The sequence below is a fragment of the Peromyscus californicus genome, unplaced genomic scaffold, assembly GCF_007827085.1.
Source record: "Peromyscus californicus insignis strain IS unplaced genomic scaffold, ASM782708v3 Scaffold_9__1_contigs__length_137607984, whole genome shotgun sequence".
NCBI lineage: Eukaryota > Metazoa > Chordata > Mammalia > Rodentia > Cricetidae > Peromyscus > Peromyscus californicus.
This window is the reverse complement of record NW_026294617.1, coordinates 9,609,419-9,630,594: the sequence shown is the minus strand read 5'-3', so window position 1 is coordinate 9,630,594 and position 21,176 is coordinate 9,609,419. Positions and strand designations below refer to the sequence as shown.

The 21,176-nt window shown below is 46.2% G+C and overlaps 1 protein-coding gene across 1 annotated transcript in view; it reads left to right on the top strand.

Annotated features, from left to right (window-relative positions):
• Nucleotides 1-277: 277 nt before the first annotated feature.
• Nucleotides 278-21,176, top strand: part of Prkci (protein kinase C iota) — a 65,707-nt gene continuing 44,808 nt past the window's right edge. Inside the window, exon 1 of the mRNA XM_052730650.1 lies at nt 278-550. Within this exon, the coding sequence (XP_052586610.1) occupies nt 450-550 (101 nt within the window). The 5' untranslated portion in view covers nt 278-449. The remainder of the gene's footprint in view (nt 551-21,176) is intronic.

Below are 21,176 nucleotides of genomic sequence, written 5' to 3'. Positions count from 1 at the left end.
TCTCGTAGGTTCTTTTATGGGAACATTTCCATTTACAGGCTGCGTTTTAGAATTTCATACGAGAGTTTCTAAGAGCTCCCCCATTTCAGAGCGTCTTGGGGTAGGCCGGTGGATCCCGTTCCCGCTGCTACCTTCTCCTCCCCCGTGAGGATGAGAGCGCCGGGGCTCCGCGGCTCCTGCGCCCGCCCTGCCGCGGAATGCGGCCTTGGGAGCCAGCGTGGTGGGAGGGGCCGCGGCGGGAGGCGTGTTGCGCGGCGCGGCGGGAGGAGCGTCGGGGTTCGGGCTGTGGCGGCGAGGCGACCCTTCGCTCGGCGCCGCGGGCTAGGCGGGCGCGTCGGCGAGGCGGGCGGCCACGGGATCCCGACGGACTCGGGCGGCCAAGTCCGTCGCGGCGTCCGGCCCTGCCCCGGCCCCCTCGGCCTCCGGCGGCGAGGCGGGGGAGTGAGGAGATGCCGACCCAGAGGGACAGCAGCACTATGTCCCACACGGTCGCGGGCGGCGGCGGCGGGGACCATTCCCACCAGGTCCGGGTGAAAGCCTACTACCGCGGGTGAGTGGCCGCGCGGGGCGTGGGCGGGCTCGGCTCGGGCTGGCGGGCAAGCGTCTTGGCGGCGCGGCCCGAGCGATCGTGGGGGCGGCGAGGGGCGCGGTTGGTGGCACCCGGGACGGATGAGGTGTAGGTCGCCTAGGAGTCGGCGGAGAAGAGTAGGTGCACCCGAAGGGGAGAACAGATCAGCTGACGGAGAGATCTGCGACTCTTTCGGGGCCGGGTGGATTGAGGGTTTCGAGGGGAGCTTCTCTTCACCCACTGCGGTGGGTTCGGGAGCCTGGGCTGCTCCGGTTAGCTGGCTCTTTTCATCACCGACAGGCCTGAAGCCTCCGGTTTTGTAAATCAGGTTTATATTGTCCTTTGCCGTGGGAGAGTTGATGAAGTGAGTCCGGACTACGGTCGTATAGCCAGTATAGTAGTTAAACTTAATACTAAAGTCGCTGCTTTTTTAAAGGATGTGCACTGGCTCCTTAGATATGGTCAGAGTTCAGTGGTAAATGTGCTGATCCACGTTTTGGAAGCCCTTAGTTAGGGCGAGATACGGAAAGGTGCGACAACAGAGCTTTAAATCTTCTTTACTACTTGATTACCAAACGTCTAAACTAATGTGGCTGCCAAAAGTAATCCAGTTCTGAGATCATTGTGTTAAATAATTTTCTGTCATGACTTATCGTAAAGTTCTTCCCTTCCTTTGAATTCGGTTTGTGGCTTGAGATCATTTAGGAGGTGAAAGGCCAGCGTAGAGACTGGAGAGTAGGGATTAACAGAAGACCCAACTGCTTGTCTAGGCAGAAATAAATTGTTTTTAAAAACTTCAAGTACCACAAGGTTAAAAGTGCTGTGCGTGCTTTTACATTCCTGAGGGAATCAGTGCAGATATCAGACCTCCAGATTGCTTTCCTGTTTTCCTTTCAAAGAGAACTGGAGCTCCATATGTCTTAATGCTCAAGGCCTTAGGCTTGCTATCATTCAGCCTCTGTAATGTCGACTGACTTCAGGACTAATTTGTAGGACTTATAGTAGACATTGTTGCTTTTACTTAAAGCACAGGTAAGAGAGGTTTTGACTTTAAAACAATCCTCCCAAACACATTTTTCTTTACTTTTTCTTTGAATTTTTTTAAAAAGTTGATGGTTGTTGTAATAACAGCTTTAACCATTTTGGTTCATGGTCAGCCGTGAACAAACTTTGCAAGATTGAAAGAATCACACCCTCCTTCCATGAGCAAACCACACAACTTTTGATAATTTGAGAGATACTTTACTTTAGAACACTGGTTCTCACCCTTCCTAATTGGTTGTCCCTTTAATACAGTTCCTCCTGTGGTGATCCCCAACCATAAAATTATTTTCATTGCTACTTCACAACTGTAATTTTGCTATTGTTATCCATTATAATGTAAATATCTGTGTTTTCCGATGGTCTTATATGACCCCTGTGAAAGGGCCCTTTGACCTCCAGAGGGATTGTGACCCACAGGTTGAGAACTACTGCTTTAGAGTGGGTTCCATTTTCAAAGCTGACAGTTAGTTCATGGCTATTTAAGGTGTAGAGGATGAAATACAGTGGATTTTAAAGAAACTGATTATTGATAGGTTAACAAACGAGTCAATATGAATCCATGCACATAATAGGAAAGCACATATTGTGACCAGGTGTAAAATAAAGTGTGGCTTTTCACTGTCCATTCTCTACAGGCTCTGCTGTTGATGGTTAGTTTGTGGTTCTTCTGAAGGTTGCACTATTGTTCTAAAAGTTGCGTGTGTGGGGCTGGAGAGCTGGCTCAGCCACTAAGAACACTTGCTGTTCTTCCAGAGGACCCAAATTGGGTTTGAAGTACCTGGGTCAGGTGGCTCACAATTTCCTGTAACTCTAGTTCCATGGGACCCCATACCCTCTTCTGGCCACTATGGCACCCCCATACATGTGACACACACACATATACATAAATAGAAATAAATCTCAGAAGAGTTGCATTTATGTTTCTTGAGGTACCATCTTTAGATAGTATTTATTGATTACTTCCACTGAAAGATGAAAATTATAGTGTATTTAATTTTCTTTTTTGATTTTTCAAGACAAGGTTTTTTCATGTAGCTTTGGTGCCTGTCCTGGATCTTGCTTTGTAGACCAGGCTGGCCTCGAACCAACAGAGATTTGCCTGGCTCTGCCTCCAGAGTGCTGAGATTCAAGGCGTGCACCACTACCATCCTGCCTATAATTTTGTAACTATATACCTTCCGTCTCCTGTCTTGTGCGTCTCTCAGATTTTGGTTGTTTACCTATTGTTTTAGTTTTTACTTACTATACCTCACCTCCAGTAACTCAGTGAAAGAGCAAGGGATTGATGCTTTTTCGTTTTCCCCATATTTTTATTAGTTTGACAAGTGCAAATAGGCACATCATGTAAATAATTTCCAAAATTTCTTTGGAAAGAATCAGTGTGTTGACTCTAGAAACACAGGTATTCTGTAGGGATTTTCTTTATTTAGTGCTCCAATTATTAAAAAAGAGAATGAGAATATGGATATATGATTTTTCTGATTAAAATTTCTTGAAGCCATTCTAATTAATATTATCTTTTAAAATTTAGGAAATTTTACTGAAGACACAACTAACTGCATGTCTTTAGTGCTTTATAATCAATAGAAACATCCTAATACTACTTTTCCCCAAGCTTCCTCTACGGACAGCCTCAGTACTCTAAACTGTACCATTTTCTGTTCTCTGAGTCAGCCATTAAGATTATATGTTTATTAACAATAAACTAAACTGGTGGTTATATTACAGACAGCTGCTTATTAACATCGATGAGGCCAAAATGAGTCACTAGCAAGGATAGTTAATAAATAAGTTGGATAACAAGTCCCATACATGATTAGAAAGTAGACTCCTTTCCCTTCTATTGGGAAATAAAGGAGGGTTTGCATTTGAAAGTGTTTTGGGGGGCTGGGGATAAACTACCCAGTTGGTGGAGTGCTTGCCTACTGTGCATGAGGCCATCGGGTCCATCCCCAGCACTGCATAGACCTGCCCTGTGGGACACTGTGACCCACCACTTAGGAGTTAGAAGTAGGAGGGTCGGAGAGTGAGGTGGTCTTCACTTTGGATGCCTGGGTATGTGAAATTTTGTCTCAGCAACAAGAAAACTTTCTTTTCATTCGCGTTGAAAGACCTCTGTTGTGCAGCTTCACACTGCTTCGTCCTAACTGTGACTTTCCAGTGAAGGTTGAATCCATGAATGTCTTCAGTGAGTGAATTTCCCTCTCCTTTCAAGCACGGATCCGGTGTACTAGTCTGTTAGGTTTGATTTTGGGGGAAAGCTTGTCCTCCTAGACAGAAGAGGCATGCAATTTGACTTTTTCCTAGTTTTTAAAAGTAGATTTTTCTAATTTTTAAAGCACTGACCATCTGGTTTGACTGGAGACCAACTAAGAGTGCTTGTCTTGTGGTCTGCACCCCCTTCCCCCAACATGGGAACTCTTCAGTCAGTGGCCCTTTTCAATTGTTACATAGTGCTGTTGGAGGAAGAGAAACAGGTTTTTTTGGTTAGTGATAGATTGCCATTGTGTGCTTATCCTTATATAAAGGTACTTGTGGAATAGAATTTAACCAGGTAATGTCTGGGCTACTCATTTCTTTACATTGTATGTGTACAGGAGTTGGCAGAAAGCTTGTAAAAAGCACCTTTTAAGCCATTGTTGTTGACTGGTGATTACAGTCCAGAGGATTCCTTCAGTGCATATTAACTGTTTTCGGCAGTGCAGGGGATCATACTGGTTCTTGGAGCTGCCCTCCTACTGAGCTATGTCCACAGCTCAGGATTGACTCTGCACATTTGGAATGTAGAGCTGTTTGCATTTTTTCCCCTTACTGTGAACAAGTCCCGTCAGGTCTTGTTTTTAAGAGTATTGCAAAATTACTTTAGCTGTGTACTTTTCAACATTCGAGCTGAGGATGTAGTTCAGCTGGTGGAGTTCTTGCCTAGTGTGCACAAAGACCTGGGTTCGATCCAAGCACTACATTAAACCAAGTGTAGTGGTGCTTGCCTGTAATCCCAGTATTTAGTAAGCAGGGGGATTAGGACTTCTCAAACTCATCCTGGGCTACATAGTCATAGCTTGGAATGTGTCAGACCCTGTCTCAAAAAAAAAAAAAGAGGTGGGAATGGTGGAGTGGGATCCAGATTCATGGGGTAGTTGGCCCATAGCGTGGCCAAAGAGAAAAGAACCCTCCCAAGTCTTAACTTTGGTAACACTGAGATGGATGAATGGTTTGTTGGCACTGAGGACTGAAGCTGAGGAGTTGGAGAAATTGGTGAGGCCCGAGAAGCACATGCACACTGAGGGGCTGAAGGAGAAACCGAAGGAAACAACTGTTCAGAAAATTCTCCCCAGTGCCTACTCCTCCCCTCCTTGATAGTCTCTGGGTAATTGGCTGGCCTCAAACTCACTGATAACTGAGGCTGGCCTTGAACTCTCCATCCTCCAGGCTGTTCTGCCTGAGTGCTGGGATTACAAGATGTTTGGGAACACATTTTTCTGTGTGTTCTCTCTCCTTCCTTCCTTCCTTCCCTCCCTCCCTCTCTCCCTTCACAGCTCTCTCCTTCCCTTGGCCCCTTTTCTTACACAGCATCCCATGTAGCCCAGCCTGGCACCTAGCTTACTCTGTAGCAGAGGGTGGCCTTGAGCTTGTGGTTTTCCTACCTGTATCTCCCTAGAGGTGGAATAACAGGTGTGTGCCACCATACTCTGGTTTTACGCCATGCTGGTGCTCTAACCTAGGGTCTCTTGCATGCCAGGCAACCATTTCACCAAATAGCTGGTTTTCCAACCTGTTTTCCCTTCTAATTTGTTGATGGAACATTGGCATTTTGTCTGTTAAAGTTGCTAGGCATTTCTCAGTCTGTTGTTTATCTGAAGATTTTTAGTTTTGTGTAATTAAATCTGTTCCCCCCCCCCTTATATGTGGCTTCTTGGTTTGTTGTCTTAAGTAGATGTACTTCTCATTTATAGGTAGTCTACAGCTTTGTATTGTGCAGGTTTTAAGTAATCACCTCAATATTATATTTTGGGGTATAGTCATCAGTAGTTTTGTGATACAACTTATGTTTTAAAATTCTACTAACATTTTTTGAAAGAGGTCTTGTAGCTGGAGTTATCTCCAGTCCCGCCCAGGCCCGCAGCCACTCAGACCCAAATAAACACACAGAGACTTATATTACTTATAAACTGTATGGCTGTGGCAGGCTTCTTAATATCTAGTTCTTATATCTTAACCCATTTCTATTAATCTATAAGTTACCACGTGGCTCGTGGCTTACTGGTACTTTACATTTTACTTCTCATGGTGGCAGCTGGCAGTGTCTCCTGACTCAGTCTCCCACTTCCCAGAATTCTCCTCTCTCTTTGTCCTGCCTATACTTCCTGCCTGGCTACTGGCCAATCAGCACTTTATTTATTAACCAATCAGAGCAACACATTCACAGCATACAGATATCCACAGCAAGTCTTTCACTAATGGTTTGAAATAACTGTTACATACTGTATTTCTCACAATGTGCATAGATAACCGTTCTGTGCCATTGATTTGGGGAGAGATCTGCTTAGTACATGCCACAACTTGATTATTACAGGATATAATTTGATGTGCTTTACGAAGTCTTATTTATTTAATCTTCTATTCCCAGGGTTTTTGTTTTGGTTGAATATTGTGCATTTTACCAAGGATTTCTTGCTTTCACAAATGAGAACTTTTATTTCCTCTTACTTTGCATTGCCGTGACAAATATCTTAAGGAGTTGTGTCGGCTCATGCTCTCAGGGATCCTTTCATAATAATCTGATGGATACAACTTCAGGAAGGAGTTATGTTGGCTCATGGTCTCAGGGTGCTCTCATAATAATCTGACGGAAACAAGGAAGGAGTTGTGTCAGCTCATGGTCTCAGAGGGTTCAGCACATCATTTCTTGCCCCCCCCCCCCCCCCCCCCCCCCCCCCCCCCCCCCCCCCCCCCCCCCCCCCCCCCCCCCCCGTGTACTTGATTAAGACATCATGGTGGCAGATGCTCAGATGCTTGAGGCAAAGGACGGCTATTGACATCACAGTGGACCAAGAAGCACCGGCTCACTGTGACCTGCTTACTCTGGCCAGGCCTCACCTTCCAGTGTTTCCAGAACCTTACAAAACAGTGCCTGCAGCTGCGTACTAAACATTCAAACAGTGAACCTGTGGGGGACATTTCAGATTCAAACCGTATCTTTCTCATAGGCTTACTGTATCCTTTTTTAATTTTAATTGGAGTCTTTCTGCGTTGCCTTGACTGGTGTAGTATTCGTAGCCTCAAGTAATTCTCTTGCCTCAACTTCCCTAACAACCGGAATTACAGGGCATGCCATTGTGCTCAGCTTTATGTCCCTGCTCTTTTTGTTGTTTTTTAAAGATAGGGTCGCGCTGTGCAGCCTGGCTGGCCTGGAACCCACTATGTAGACCAGGCTGGCCTCAAACTCATAGAGATCTGCTGGAATTAAACAGGTGCACTACCAGCCTGGTCTGCAGAACAAGATCCAGGACAGGCACCAAAACTACATGGAGAAACTCTGTCTGGAAAAACCAAAAAAAAAAAAAAAAAAAAAAAAAAAAAGATTATTTAGGAGTTGGAGAGATGGCTCAGTGGTTAAGAGCACTGGCTGCTCTTCCAGAGGTCATGAGTTCAATTCCCAGCACCCACAAGGTAGCTCACAACCACCTGTAATGAGATCTGGTGCCCTTTTATGGCCTGCAGGGACACATGCAGACAGAACACTGTATACATAGTAAATAAATCAATCAAAAAAAAAAGAGGTGCACTGCCATGGCTGGGTACTACCAGCTTTTGTATGTTTAAACGGAACTGCCGTTTATTAATAACCGTTTCTTGGTTACCTGTCCTGGAGTCTGGAGGATGATGTCACTCATCTGACTGACAGTTTTGCTGCTCTTCCTCATCTTATTTTTCTTAACTATTTGGCTGGGACAGTGTTGGATTAGAGCAATGCTTTTCTCTTAATAAAATATAATTAGTAGTGAGAAATTTCATCAGCTACTTTTAAAAATGTTAACATATTACAGTTTCAGGAATTGTGGTTATATTGTACTTATTTTTTTTTAATGTTCGCAACAGTGCTCAGGGAGGTTTGACATTGTTTTCACTTTATAGGTAAGATTGAGGCTTAACTTTCAAAGAATTGGGCGTAACTTTCAAAGAATTCTTCCTTTTATGTGCTTGTTAACTTTGTGCTTTTTTTTTTTTTTGTCTATTTTTAAATTTCACTGTTGTTGCTTTTTTTTTTTTTTTTTTTTTTTTAAGAGGTTTATTTCGTGGGGTAACTTACAAGTAAAGGGATAGGTTACAGGGTTCGGGAGAGGTGGAGTGCAGAACTCAGCTCGGTCTACCTCCAGCATCAGGATCCAGGAACCAAGAGAGCCGGCACATCTGGATCTCCTCAGGTCTTTTGTTGCTGTTGTTTTTGTTTTTGTTTTTGGAGACGGGGTTTCTCTGTGTAGCTTTGCGCCTTTCCTGAAACTCGCTCTGTAGACCAGGCTGACCTCGAACTCACAGAGATCCGCCTGGCTCTGCCTCCCGAGTGCTGGGATTAAAGGCGTGCGCCACCACCGCCCGGCTATTTAAAGATTTTTTTATTTTATGTGTGATGTATGCCTGCATGTATGTATATGTCTCATGTTCATGTCTGGTGTCCGTGGAAGTCAGGAGAGTGTGGTAGACCCCTGGCATTGGAGTTACAGGTTGTGAGCCACCATGTGGGTGCTAGGAACTGAATCCTGGTCCTTTAGAGAAGAGCAACTGGTACTCTTAACCACTAAGCCTTCTCTCCAGATTATTTGCTTAATTTTTAAAATTAAGATTTAACAGAATTGGTCCATTATGGCATTTTCCTATAAATATGTCATTCTTTCTCATTGCCTCCCCCACTGCCCTCTGCCGTTCCCCTTCCCTCTCCTGCTGTCCTCTCCTGCTGTCCCCTCTCCTGCTGTCCCCTCTCCTGCTGTCCTCTCCTGCTGTCCTCTCTCCTGCTGTCCTCTCCTGCTGTCCTCTCCTGCTGTCCTCTCTCCTGCTGTCCTCTCTCCTGCTGTCCTCTCTCCTGCTGTCCTCTCTCCTGCTGTCCTCTCTCCTGCTGTCCTCCTCTGCCTCCTCCTGCTGTCCTCTCTCCTGCTGTCCTCTCTCCTGCTGTCCTCTCTCCTGCTGTCCTCTCTCCTGCTGTCCTCTCTCCTGCTGTCCTCTCCTGCTGTCCAATGCTGTCCTCTCTCCTGCTGTCCTCTCCTGCTGTCCTCTCCTGCTGTCCTCTCTCCTGCTGTCCTCTCTCCTGCTGTCCTCTCCTGCTGTCCTCTCTCCTGCTGTCCTCTCCCCTGCTGTCCTCTCTCTCTGCTGTCCTCTCCTGCTGTCCTCTCCTGCTGTCCTCTCTCCTGCTGTCCTCTCCTGCTGTCCTCTCTCCTGCTGTCCTCTCTCCTGCTGTCCTCTCTCCTGCTGTCCTCTCTCCCTGCTGTCCTCTCTCTGCTGTCCTCTCTCCTGCTGTCCTCTCTCCTGCTGTCCTCTCTCCTGCTGTCCTCTCTCCTGCTGTCCTTCTCTCCTGCTGTCCTCTCCTGCTGTCCTCTCCTGCTGTCCTCTCTCCTGCTGTCCTCTCTCCTGCTGTCCTCTCTCCTGCTGTCCTCTCTCCTGCTGTCCTCTCTCCTGCTGTCCTCTCTCCTGCTGTCCTCTCCTGCTGTCCTCTCTCCTGCTGTCCTCTCTCCTGCTGTCCTCTCTCCTGCTGTCCTCTCTCCTGCTGTCCTCTCCTGCTGTCCTCTCTCCTGCTGTCCTCTCCTGCTGTCCTCTCCTGCTGTCCTCTCTCCTGCTGTCCTCTCTCCTGCTGTCCTCTCTCCTGCTGTCCTCTCTCCTGCTGTCCTCTCCTGCTGTCCTCTCCTGCTGTCCTCTCTCCTGCTGTCCTCTCTCCTGCTGTCCTCTCTCCTGCTGTCCTCTCTCCTGCTGTCCTCTCCTGCTGTCCTCTCCTGCTGTCCTCTCTCCTGCTGTCCTCTCTCCTGCTGTCCTCTCTCCTGCTGTCCTCTCCTGCTGTCCTCTCTCCTGCTGTCCTCTCTCCTGCTGTCCTCTCTCCTGCTGTCCTCTCTCCTGCTGTCCTCTCCTGCTGTCCTCTCTCCTGCTGTCCTCTCTCCTGCTGTCCTCTCTCCTGCTGTCCTCTCCTGCTGTCCTCTCCTGCTGTCCTCTCTCCTGCTGTCCTCTCCTGCTGTCCTCTCCTGCTGTCCCCTCCTTGAGCCACTGCCTTCTCTCTCATGGTCCGCTCTCTACTTTCATGACACACACCACTCCACAGCCATAAATAGATTAAAAAACAATCTTCATATGAGAGAAAAGAACATGTATGTGCTGCTGTCTCTGCGGTGTGCTGACTTGCTCTCCTTTAGGTCCGTACCCACTTGTGGTAGTTGGCTTTTGAGTTGTTGAGGAGCACACCCATGGATATCCATGGCAGCACACCAGTCCATGGTCCCACTAGTGTAAGGCTTCTTCCTCCCCACACCCTGACAGTTTGTTGTTGTTTGTTTTTTTTAATTGATTAATTTGTTGTTGTTTTGTTTTTTGAGACAGGGTTTCTCTTTGTAGCTGTGGCTGTCCTGGAACTTGCTCTGTAGCTCAGGCTGGCTTTGAATTCACAGAGGTCCACCTTCCTGTGCCTGCTGAATGCTGGGTAATTTATTTATTTGTATTTTATGTGTGTGAGTGTTTTGCCTGCATGAGCCCATGGAGGTCAGAAGAGGTTGTCAGATCCCCTGGAACCGTGTGGGTGCTGAGACCCAAACCCAGGACCTCTGCAAGATCAACAAGGGCTCTTCCCCACTGAGCATGTCTCCGGCCCTGTGCTTGTCTTCTTGATGGTGGCCATGCTGACTGGGGTGCCTGGGATCTCAAAGTAGTTTTCGTTTTCCTGATAGCTGAGCATGTTGCTCACTTTCCATGAATTTATTGGTCATTCTGATTTCTCCTGAGAGCTGTCTGTTCAGTTCATTAGCCCATTTATTGATGGGGTGATTTTCTTGAAGTTTAAATTTTTGTTGTTCCTTCCGTGTTCTAGATATTACTCTCCTGACCGATGTGTTGTCAACAAACAGCAAAGTTGTTTTTCCCTGTTCTGTGGGCTGTCTTTACTCTGGCGATTGCTTCCTTTGCCGAAGAGGAGGTTTTTAATTTCATGTATTCCTGCCTATCATTTCTTGGGACTATTCCTGTGTTATTGGAGTCTGTTTCAGAAAGTCCTTGCTTTGCCTATATTTTGAAGTCTTTTTCTGTAACGTTTCCAGAGTTTCAGGTCTGCCATTAAGGTATTTGATCCATTTTGAATTAATTTCAAAATGATTACATTTATTTTTTGTCTATGCAGCGTGTGTGTGTGTGTGTGTGTGTGTGTGTGTGTGTGTGTGTGTGTGTGTGTGTGTAGGGGGCACACATGCTTTGGTGGATGTGTGAAGGTCAGCAGACAACTTTTAGGAGTTAGTTCTCTTTACCATGTGGGTTCTGAAGATCGAATTCAGGCCCTCAGACTTTCAGCAAGCCCTTTTACTTGCTGAACCATCTCACTGGTCTCCATTTTCAATTGATTTTTAGGCAGAATTACAGATAGGGATCTTATTTTAGTTTTCTACTATGTACTATATATTACTGTATACTAAATGTGGAAACCAGTTTTTCCCAGTGCCATTTTTAAAATCTTATTTTTAAAGTATAATTACATCATCTATCCCCCTTCTCTCTACTCCCTCCAGCCACTACTGTTTCCCTCACCTCGTGCTCCTTCTCCAATCCATGATCTATTTTTCTTTGTTACTGTTACACACGCACACTCACACATGAACACACACATATGCAGGTCTCAGCGTATATAAATGCCTAAATATGTAACTAGAACCTGCTGAATCTGTTTAGTGTTCCTTGTATGTATATGGGTGCAGGGCTGACCACTTTGTTTTGGATAACCAATTAGGGGCTCATCCTTGGAAAGACTTAATTTGACCGTCTCAGCAGTCCTTAATTGCCTGTAGTTCTTTGTCTTCAGTGGGTTCGGGCAAGGTACCCCTCCTCCACGTCAGCATGTCTGTTGGTGGTGTCCTTAGGACTTGTTTGGTCAGCCCTGTTATTGCAGGTGTGGTGGGCTTAGCTTCCCTGTCATTTCTAGGAAACAGTCTCCAGCAGCTCCTGGTCCTCTGGATCTTAGAATCTTCCTCCTCTGCCTCTTCCTGTGGTGTTCCTTGAGCCTTAGGCCCAGCACCATTTGTTAGAGGCTATCCTCTCCTCCTGTGTGCTTTTGACCCTTTTGTCAAGAATTAGGTGGCAGTGCTGTGTGAGCTCCTTTGTGTTCTGTGTGGTGTCCTGCTGATGTGCGTGTGGTTTTGTGACTGTGGCTCCGTGGTATATAACTTGGACAGGTGCTGTCGTACCTCCATCATCACTCTGTCTGTGGGATTTTGTGTTTCCATAGGAACTTCAGGATTGTCATTTCTAGTTGTATGAAGAAATGTAACTGGAATTGGTGCGAATTCTGTTGAATCTAGAGATGATTTTGGTAATATAGCCATCTTCTCTTTATTAATTCTGCCAACCCATGAAGATGGAAGGACCCCTTCCATCTTCTCACGTCATCTTCAGGGCCTTCGTTTTTGCTGTAAAGTCTTTCACTTAAATTTTTCTCAGGATTATTTAGTTATTTATTTAGAAGCTACTGTGAATGGGATTTTTTTTTCCTACAGATTTATTTCTGGGCAAGTTTACTGGTATATGGAAAAACTACTGATTGTTTTTTCAGTCCTCCTGCTTTGCTGTGAGAATGCTATCATGATAGGATGTTGACTCTGCTTTCCTGTCTGTCACTTTTCCCGTCTTAGGCTCTGGCTTAAAGATGGAATACTGTTGAGTAGGAACGGTGAGAGTGGGCATGTTTGTCGTGCTTTTCCTTTTAGAAAATGCTCTCAGTTTTTCCCCATTTAGTATGACATTGGCTATAGGTTGGTCATATACAGCCCTCCATCTTTTCTTGTTTATTTGTGTGTGTGGTGTATGTGTGAGTGTGTGTATGTGAGGGTGTGCCTGCCTGTGCATGTGCACGCGGAGCTGATGATGTTGATGATGTTGATGATCTTCCTCGATTGCTCTCCTCCTCATTTCTGAGACTCGATTGCTCTCCTCCTCATCTCTGAGGCTGGGTCTTACTGAACCTGGGGCTTGCCTTTTTGGCGGGGCAGCGAACCCTTGGACCCTCCTGCCTCTCTCTCCTTGGTCCCCATCTCCATGACACTGCAGTTACAGGTACTTGCTGCCATGCTCAGGTTTTTTGATTTTCTTCTCAAGATAGGATTTCTCTGTGTAGCCCTGGCTGTCCTGAACTCACTCTGTAGACCAGGCAGGCCTTGAACTCAGAGATCTGCCTGCCTCTGCCTCCCGAGTGCTGGGATTAAAGGCGTGCACCTCCACTGCCTGGCTTTTTTTGTTTGTTTTTCTTTTAGTATTTATTTATTCTTATTTCATTAGCATTGGTGTTTTACCTGCCTGTGTGTCTGTATGAGGGTGTTGGATCCCCTGAAACTGGAGTTACTAGACAGTTGTGAGCTGCCATGTGGGTGCTGGGAATTGAACCTGGGTCTCTTGGAAGAATAGCCAGTGCTCTTAACCACTGAACCATCTGTCCAGCCCTTGTTTATTTTCTTAATGTAGGTGCTGGGTCCTGAAATTCAGGTCCTCGTGCTTGCATGGCAAACATCCACTGAGCCGTCTTCACAGACCCCATTTACAGGCTTTATGTTGAGATACGTTTCTTCTGTTTCTCGTCCCCTTAAGGCTTTTATCTTCAAGGTGTGTTGAACTTTGATGAAGTCCTTTTTTGCATCTATTGAGATAATCATGTGATTTCTGCCCTTAATTCTACTTGTATTATAGTTAATAATTTGTGTGTGTTGAACCAATATTGCATGCTTGGGATGGAACCAGCTTGGTGATGGTATCTGATCTTATGTGTCCTTAATTTGGTATACACGTATTTTGTTGGGGATTTTTGTGTCTGTGTTCATCAGGGAAAGCGGTCTGTAATCTTCGTTTGTTGTGTCCTTATCTGGTATGGCTACCAGGATAGCACTGGCTTCCTTTTCCATTCTGTGAACGGATTTTAAGAGTGGAGGGTAGCCCTTCCTTAGAGGTTTGATAGACTCAAGCAGTGAGTCTGTCCAGTCCTAAGCTCTTCTTTGTGGGAGAACTTTTATCACTGCTCCGGTCTGTGGTGAAGTTGTTATGTCTTCTTGATTTCATTTGGTTAGGTCAGATGTGTCCAGTTAGTCATTTCTTCTACGTTTTCCAACTTTTCTGAGTGTGTGTTTCAAAGTATTCTCTAATTATCCTCTGCATTTCTACTGGAGCCTTTAAAAAACAATGCTCCTTTCTATCTCAGCTTTATTAATTTGAGTCTTTGGGTTAGTTTGGCTAGAGGTTGTCAATCTTCTTTATTTTTTCTGAGAATCAACTTTTTGTTCAATTGATTCTGTGTATTATTTTTTGGGTCTCTATTAATTTATGTCCTGTTCTTTATTATTTGTTCAGTCGATTCTATGTATTATTTTTGGGTCTCTATATTTATGTCCTGATCTTTATTATTTGTTCAATCGATTCTATGTATTATTTTTGGGGTCTCTATATTAATGTCCTGATCTTTATTATTTGTTGCTGTCTGTTTTCTGCTTTTAGGTTTGCTGTGTTTTTTCCCCTTCAAAAGCCCTGCGTATATCATTCGGTTATGTATTTGAGATTGTTCTGATTTTTTTTTAACATAATTTTTTGTAGTTGGTTCTTTGGGAATTTCATATCGCGCACCCCAATCTCACCCATCTCCCAATCCCTCCACATCCACTCCTCACACTTATAATGTTCCCCCCACAGGCAAACTAAAAAAGAAATAATAAAAATAAGATAAAGATTTAAAAAATACAAGAAAAATAAAAATAAAAAATACAAATACGAATATCAGCTTCTATTAAAACAAACCAGCAAGCCGGGCAGTGGTGGCACATGCCTTAAATCCCAGCGCTTGGGAGGCAGAGGCAGGAGGATCTCTGTGAGTTAGAGGCCAGCCTGGTCTACAGAGGGAGTTCCAGGACAGGCTCTAAAGTTACACAGAGAAACTCTGCCTCAAAAAACAAAACAAAAGAAAACAAAAAACCAACAAGAAACAGATGAGGAAACAAACCAACCCCCAGACACTTGGCTCCTCCATCTTTGCTTCTCCATCACCTCTTCGTTTGTTTTAGTGGCCCTGGGAGCTGCTATGTATCATCCTTTTGTCCAAACAGCTTTTCTTGCAAATGTTCATTGTGTAATGAATGTGTTATTGGTCAAGTTCAAGGCCTCTGGCCTCAGGCACACCATCAACACTGGACCCCCACAGAAATTCCCTGGACATCCTACTGTTGCCCTGAGCCATGTAGACCCTAGGTCATGGCTCTGCAGGCCCAGTCCCTTCACACATTCCAGCAAGTCATAGATGGCAATGGTAGATGTTGGGGTGTGCTACTACCTCAAAGCCCTGGATATGTGCCTGGGTGGCAGCTGAATTGATCAGTCCAGGCCACTGGGACCACCCCCTCCAGTGAGGGGTGGGGCCAACTTGCCTAGGGGCCTGCTTTCCCAAGTGTGGGAGGGCTAACTCTCCCGCACCCATGGTGAGGGGTAGGGACAGCCTTTCCAAGTATGAGGGTGAGGGTTGGGAGGGCAGCAGCTCTCTTATGAGGGGTGGGGCCAGCTTTCCTATGCCAGAGTCATTGGAGTCCATTATCCCAGGGCTGGTGAGAGATGGGATCAAATTTTCCTGGGCCAATGAGGGGCCGGGCCCGCTCAGCAAGGCCTTCGGTACTTAAACTCATGCTTCGATACATGGATCACATGGGACCCTGTGGTAGCACAGGCAGTGGACATCAATACAACTGTGGCAGGACCACGGAGCCAAACATGGCCCTCAGCAGCAGCTTGGGCCCAGATAAGTATGGGTCCAGCAACAGCATGGTCCCTGGACTCCATCATGGTCCCAGGTGGTGGTAGTGACCCTAAGCAATCAATGGTAACTGGAGCCATGGACCTCAGCACAGACCCTGGCTGCTGTAGGGCCATGGATCCAGTCATGGTCCCAGCTACAGCTTGGCCGGGATGTCAATATGCCACCCCCCCCACCCCGGGTATACCGATCTGTTTGGCCCCTACGGCAGCATGATCCTCGGGAACCAATGGGACCTCAGGTGTTGGCCCATATCCCAGGCATCTGCATTGCCTTCAGTGGTAAAGGACATCAACACAGACCCCAGTTGCTGTGGGGCCATGGACCCAGAGGTGACCCTGCGCAGTAACCCGGCCCTTGGACGACTCCATGGCTACAGGGGGCAGCGCAGGCCACTCAGATCGGCAAGGCCCTGGAAGCTGCAGGGCCCTTGAAGCCCCAACATGGTTACAGGTGGTTACCCAGAAGCCAGCCACCCTTTTGGTCTTTCGTGAGAACCTGGGCCATGGACATCAACATAGACCCCAGCTGTGGTAGAACCCAGACATGATCCTCAGCAGCCTCTTGGGCCTAGATATCACTGTGGCCCCAGGTAACTGCACAGGCCCATCAGATTGGCATCGCCCTGGCTGCGAGGTGGCCCTTGGACAACATGGACCCAGGTGACTGCCCAGACCTCGTGCATCCGCATGGCCTTCAATGGTACCAGGAGCCATGAATATCAGCACAGACCCTGGTGCAGTAGGGCCATGGACCCAGACATGGCCCATGGCTGCAGCCCATGCCTGGGCATGAATGCCACTGTGGCCCCAGGTGGCAGCCCAGTTTACCTCAATCTGTATGGCCCTGGTGGCAGCATGACCCTCAGGCACCAGTATGGCTTCCGGTAACTTGGGCATCAGCATCACCCTCAGTAGTAACATGAGCCACTGACATCAACACAGACCCTGGCTGTGGGAGGGCCATGGATCCAGACATGGCCCCTGGCAGCAGCTCAGTCCCAGTCGACACCCTGGACACTGGTGGCAGTGAAGTCTACTCAGATCAGCATGGCCCTGGCCACAGCATGGCCCTTGGTCGGCAACATGGCCACAGGTGGCAGCCCAGAGCCAGACATCCATATGGCCGGCTATGGCAGTAACTAGGGCCACGGGACATCAACACAGATCCCACTGCAGTAGGACCACAGACCCAGACATGGCCCTCAGCAGCATCCCAGGTCCCGCCCAATGCCACCATATTCCTGGATGGCAGCATAGGCCACTCAGATCAGCATCACCCCGCTGCAGGGTGGCCCTCGGGCCCCATGTGAGGGCCCAGACCCTGGGCTCCCACCCAATCCTCGATGGTAACAGGCACCTTGGATATCAGCACAGACCATGCTGCTGTAGGGCCACATTGTTCTGATTTATGATGTAAGTTTTCATGGCTGCTGACTGCCTTAGGTATTTTCTGGAGGTTCTGGTAAATTGTGCTTTCAGTTTCGTTTGAGTGGAGGAATTTTTTTTTTTAATTTTTTTTTTTTTTTTTTTGGTTTTTCGAGACAGGGTTTCTCTGTGTAGCTTTGCGCCTTTCCTGGAACTCACTTGGTAGTCCAGGCTGGCCTCGAACTCGCAGAGATCCGCCTGGCTCTGCCTCCCGAGTGCTGGGATTAAAGGCGTGCGCCACCACCGCCCGGCTTTTTTTAATTTTTTATTTTTATTTTGCAATACAATTCAGTTCTACATATCAGCCACGGTTTCCCTTGTTCTCCCCCCTCCCACCCCCCTCACCTTCCCCCCAGCCCACCCCCCATTCCCACCTCCTCCAGGGCAAAGCCTCCCCCGCGGACTGAGATCAACCTGGTAGACTCAGTTCAGGTAGGTCCAGTCCCCTCCTCCCAGGCCGAGCCAAGCGTCCCTGCATAGGCCCCAGGTTTCAAACAGCCGACTCATGCAATGAGCACAGGACCCGGTCCCACTGCCTGGATGCCTCCCAAACAGATCAAGCCAATCAACTGTCTCATCCATTCAGAGGGCCTGATCCAGTTGGTGACCCCTCAGCCATTGGTTCATAGTTCATGTGTTTCCATTCTTTTGCTATTTGTCCCTGTGCTTTATCCAACCTTGGTCTCAACAATTCTCGCTCATATAAACCCTCCTCATTCTCGCTAATTGGACTCCCAGAGATCCACCCGGGGCCTAGTCATGGATCTCTGCATCCAGATCCCTCAGTAGTTGGATGAGGTTTCTAGCACGACAATTAGGGTGTTTGGTCATCCCATCACCAGAGTAGGTCAGTTCGGGCTGTCTCTCGACCATTGCCAGCAGTCTGTTGTGTGGATATCTTTGTGGATTTCTGTGGGCCTCTCTAGCACTTTGCTTCTTCCTATTCTCATGTGGTCTTCATTTACCATGGTCTCCTATTCCTTGTTCTCCCTCTCTGTTCTTGATCCAGCTGGGATCTCCCACTCCCCCAAGCTCTCTTTCCCTCGACCCTTGCCCTTCACTACCCCCACTCATGTCCAGGCTGTTCATGTAGATCTCATTCCATTTCTCTGTCATTGGGCGATCCCCGTGTCTTTCTTGGGGTCCTGTTTTCCAGGTAGCCTCCCTGGTGATGTGAGTAGCAGTCCAGTCATCCTTGTTCCACATCTAGTATCCTCCTATGAGTGAGTACATACCATGTTTGTCTTTCTGAGTCTGGGTTACCTCACTCAGGATGATTTTTTCTAGATCCATCCATTTGTCTGCAAACCTCATGATGTCATTGTTTTTCTCTGCTGAATAGTATTCCATTGTGTATATGTACCACATTTTGTTTATCCATTCTTCAGTTGAAGGGCATCTAGGTTGTTTCCATGTTCTGGCTATTACAAACAATGCTGATATGAACATAGCTGAACAAGTGCTCTTGTGGTGTGGTTGAGCATTCCTTGGGTATATGCCCAAGAGTGGTATAGCTGGATCTTGGGGGAGATGGATTTCCAATTTTCTAAGAAAGCGCCATATTGATTTCCAAAGTGGTTGTACAAGCTTGCATTCCCACCAGCAGTGGAGGAGAGTTCCCCTAGCTCCACATCCTCTCCAGCATAAGGTGTCTTCAGTGTTTTTGATCTTAGCCATTCTGACAGGCGTAAGGTGGTATCTCAGAGTTGTTTTGATTTGCATTTCCCTGATGATTAGGGATGTTGAGCAATTTCTTAAATGTCTTTCGGCCATTTGAGTTTCCTCTGTTGAGAATTCTCTGTTTAGTTCTATAGCCCATTTCTTAATTGGACTGTTGGGCATTTTGATGTCTAATTTCTTGAGTTCCTTATATATTCTGGATATCAGTCCTCTGTCAGATGTGAGGTTGGTGAAGACCTTTTCCCATTCTGTAGGCTGTCGCTTTGCCTTGTTGACCGTATCCTTTGCTCTACAAAAGCTTCTCAGTTTCAAGAGGTCGAGTGGAGGAATTTTTAAACATCACCTTGATTTCCTCAGTATCTCACTGATCATACAAGAGTATATTGTTCAGTCTTCAAGTAATTGAGTAGTTTTTGTAATTTCTCTTGCTACTAATTTCTGGTTTCTTCCATATGATATGAAAAGAGAAATACTTCGCCTTTTCTAAGACTTGCTGTGGTCTAGATTATGGTCCATTTTAGGGAAGGTGTGCGGACTGCTGAGAATGTGTTTCTTCTCTGTTGGACGGACTAGTCTGGACATCTGTGAAGTCCATTTGTTCTGTAGTCTACTTTAACTGAAGTTTATTGGTTGCTTTTCATTTGGATGACCGCTCTAAAGATGAGTTTGGGGTACTGAAGTCACCCTCTACTATTGTATCAGGATTTCTGGGATCTTTTAAGTACAATAGGGTTTTTTTTTTTTAAATTGGGAGCCCTGGTATTTAGTGCATATGTATACAAATTTTACATATTCTGTGTGTGTGCATAGATGTGGGCATGTGCCACAATACATGTGTAGACAACATTGGGTGTAGATGTAACCAACCATCTTATCAAATAAGAAATACAGAGCCAATTCAGAGAAGAAAGCCAAGAGGTCAGAGCTAAGAGCCTCACCCTTCCTGCTTCAATGATCCTCTTCAGTCAAGAGAGCTCTCCGAAAGAGACCTACTTCCTGTGTGTATGTCTTTATATACTCTAGCTGTTCTGCCTTCTCATTGGTTGTAAACCCAAACATGTGACTGCCTCGTCACTGCCTGTATGTACCGCCCTCCAGGTCCTTAAAGGCGTGCGCCACCGCCGACACGCACTTGCTATGACTCTAATAGCTCTGACCCCCAGGCAACTTTATTTATTAACATACAATTAAAATCACATTTCAGTACAAGTAAAATACCACCACAATTGGGTGTCAGTAGTAACTTTCAACCTCATTGGTGACAGGTGCCCCCCTTTTCTGTGTGTGTGTGTGTGTGTGTGTGTGTGTGTGTGTGTAGCCCTGGCTGCCTTGGAACTCACTATGTAGACCTGACTGGTTTTGAACTCACACAAGATCCACCTGCCTCTGCTTCCCAAGTGCTGGGATTAAAGGCATGCTTTACTAAGCCTAGAAAGACAGGGTCTCTTTATCACTCCTATGTACCCCGGATCCTGCCAGCTTCCAGATGTCTTCCCATCTCCCCTCCCATGTCTTACCTTGACCTGCTTTAGGTGGGTCTGGGGATTTGAATTTGGGTCTTATGAGTCATCTCCCCTAGTCTGTTGCCTAACTTGGAAGGCATCGATGGGCTTTTGAATAATTACTAACTGTGAGATTACATGACTCTTCTCTGTCCAGTGGTTCTACCATCTGTGGTTAATCCTGCCCAGGCAATTATTATAAATTAAATAAAGTTCAAATATTTTCTAAATAATCTGTGTATTTCAGAAGAAAAGTTTATGTTTCAACAGCAGAACTCAGTGTTGCTTCTTCTTGGCTTTACTTTTAAAATCATCCCTGAGGAAGCTTTAGATTTTATATTCCAGAAAACAAGATCATTGGATTCCTAAACAGTTGTCTTCTGGAGCCCACTAACAAAATTAATGATGCCCCCCCTTTTTTTTCCTTTAAAAATTAAGTAAAACTGTATCTAAATTTGCCACTTAGGGACTCTATGGTAAAACACTGATCTGTTGACCATCAATAAAGTAATTTATGTTAAGGACAGAGCAAAACCAGAAAAATTCTGTGAGTGTACTGTTTGCACCTTTTGAATGCATGCCATCCTCAGCTCATTTTGAACTTGGTTTTGTAATTGGGGTCTGGTAATTGTGCGGTGTTGTAAACACAGTTCTTTCCCCAGTAGAGAAGTGTTTACACAAACGTTCCTTAAATGCTTTCATGCCTGGAACTTAAGGAATGGCAGTTGGTAAACCACCCCCTTCTCTTAGTCTCTTAAGGAAATATGCACTTTGGCTTTTTAAATATTACACAGATATTTCCCCAGGTGTCATGATCCCTAGATACAATCCTCTTACTTGGGAGGCTAAGGCAGGAGGATGAAGAGTTCAAAGCCAGCCTGGCTTGTGTAGTAAGACGTTCTTTCAAAAGCCAAAAAATAAGTTTCAGTTTTAATGTTCTGCTATTC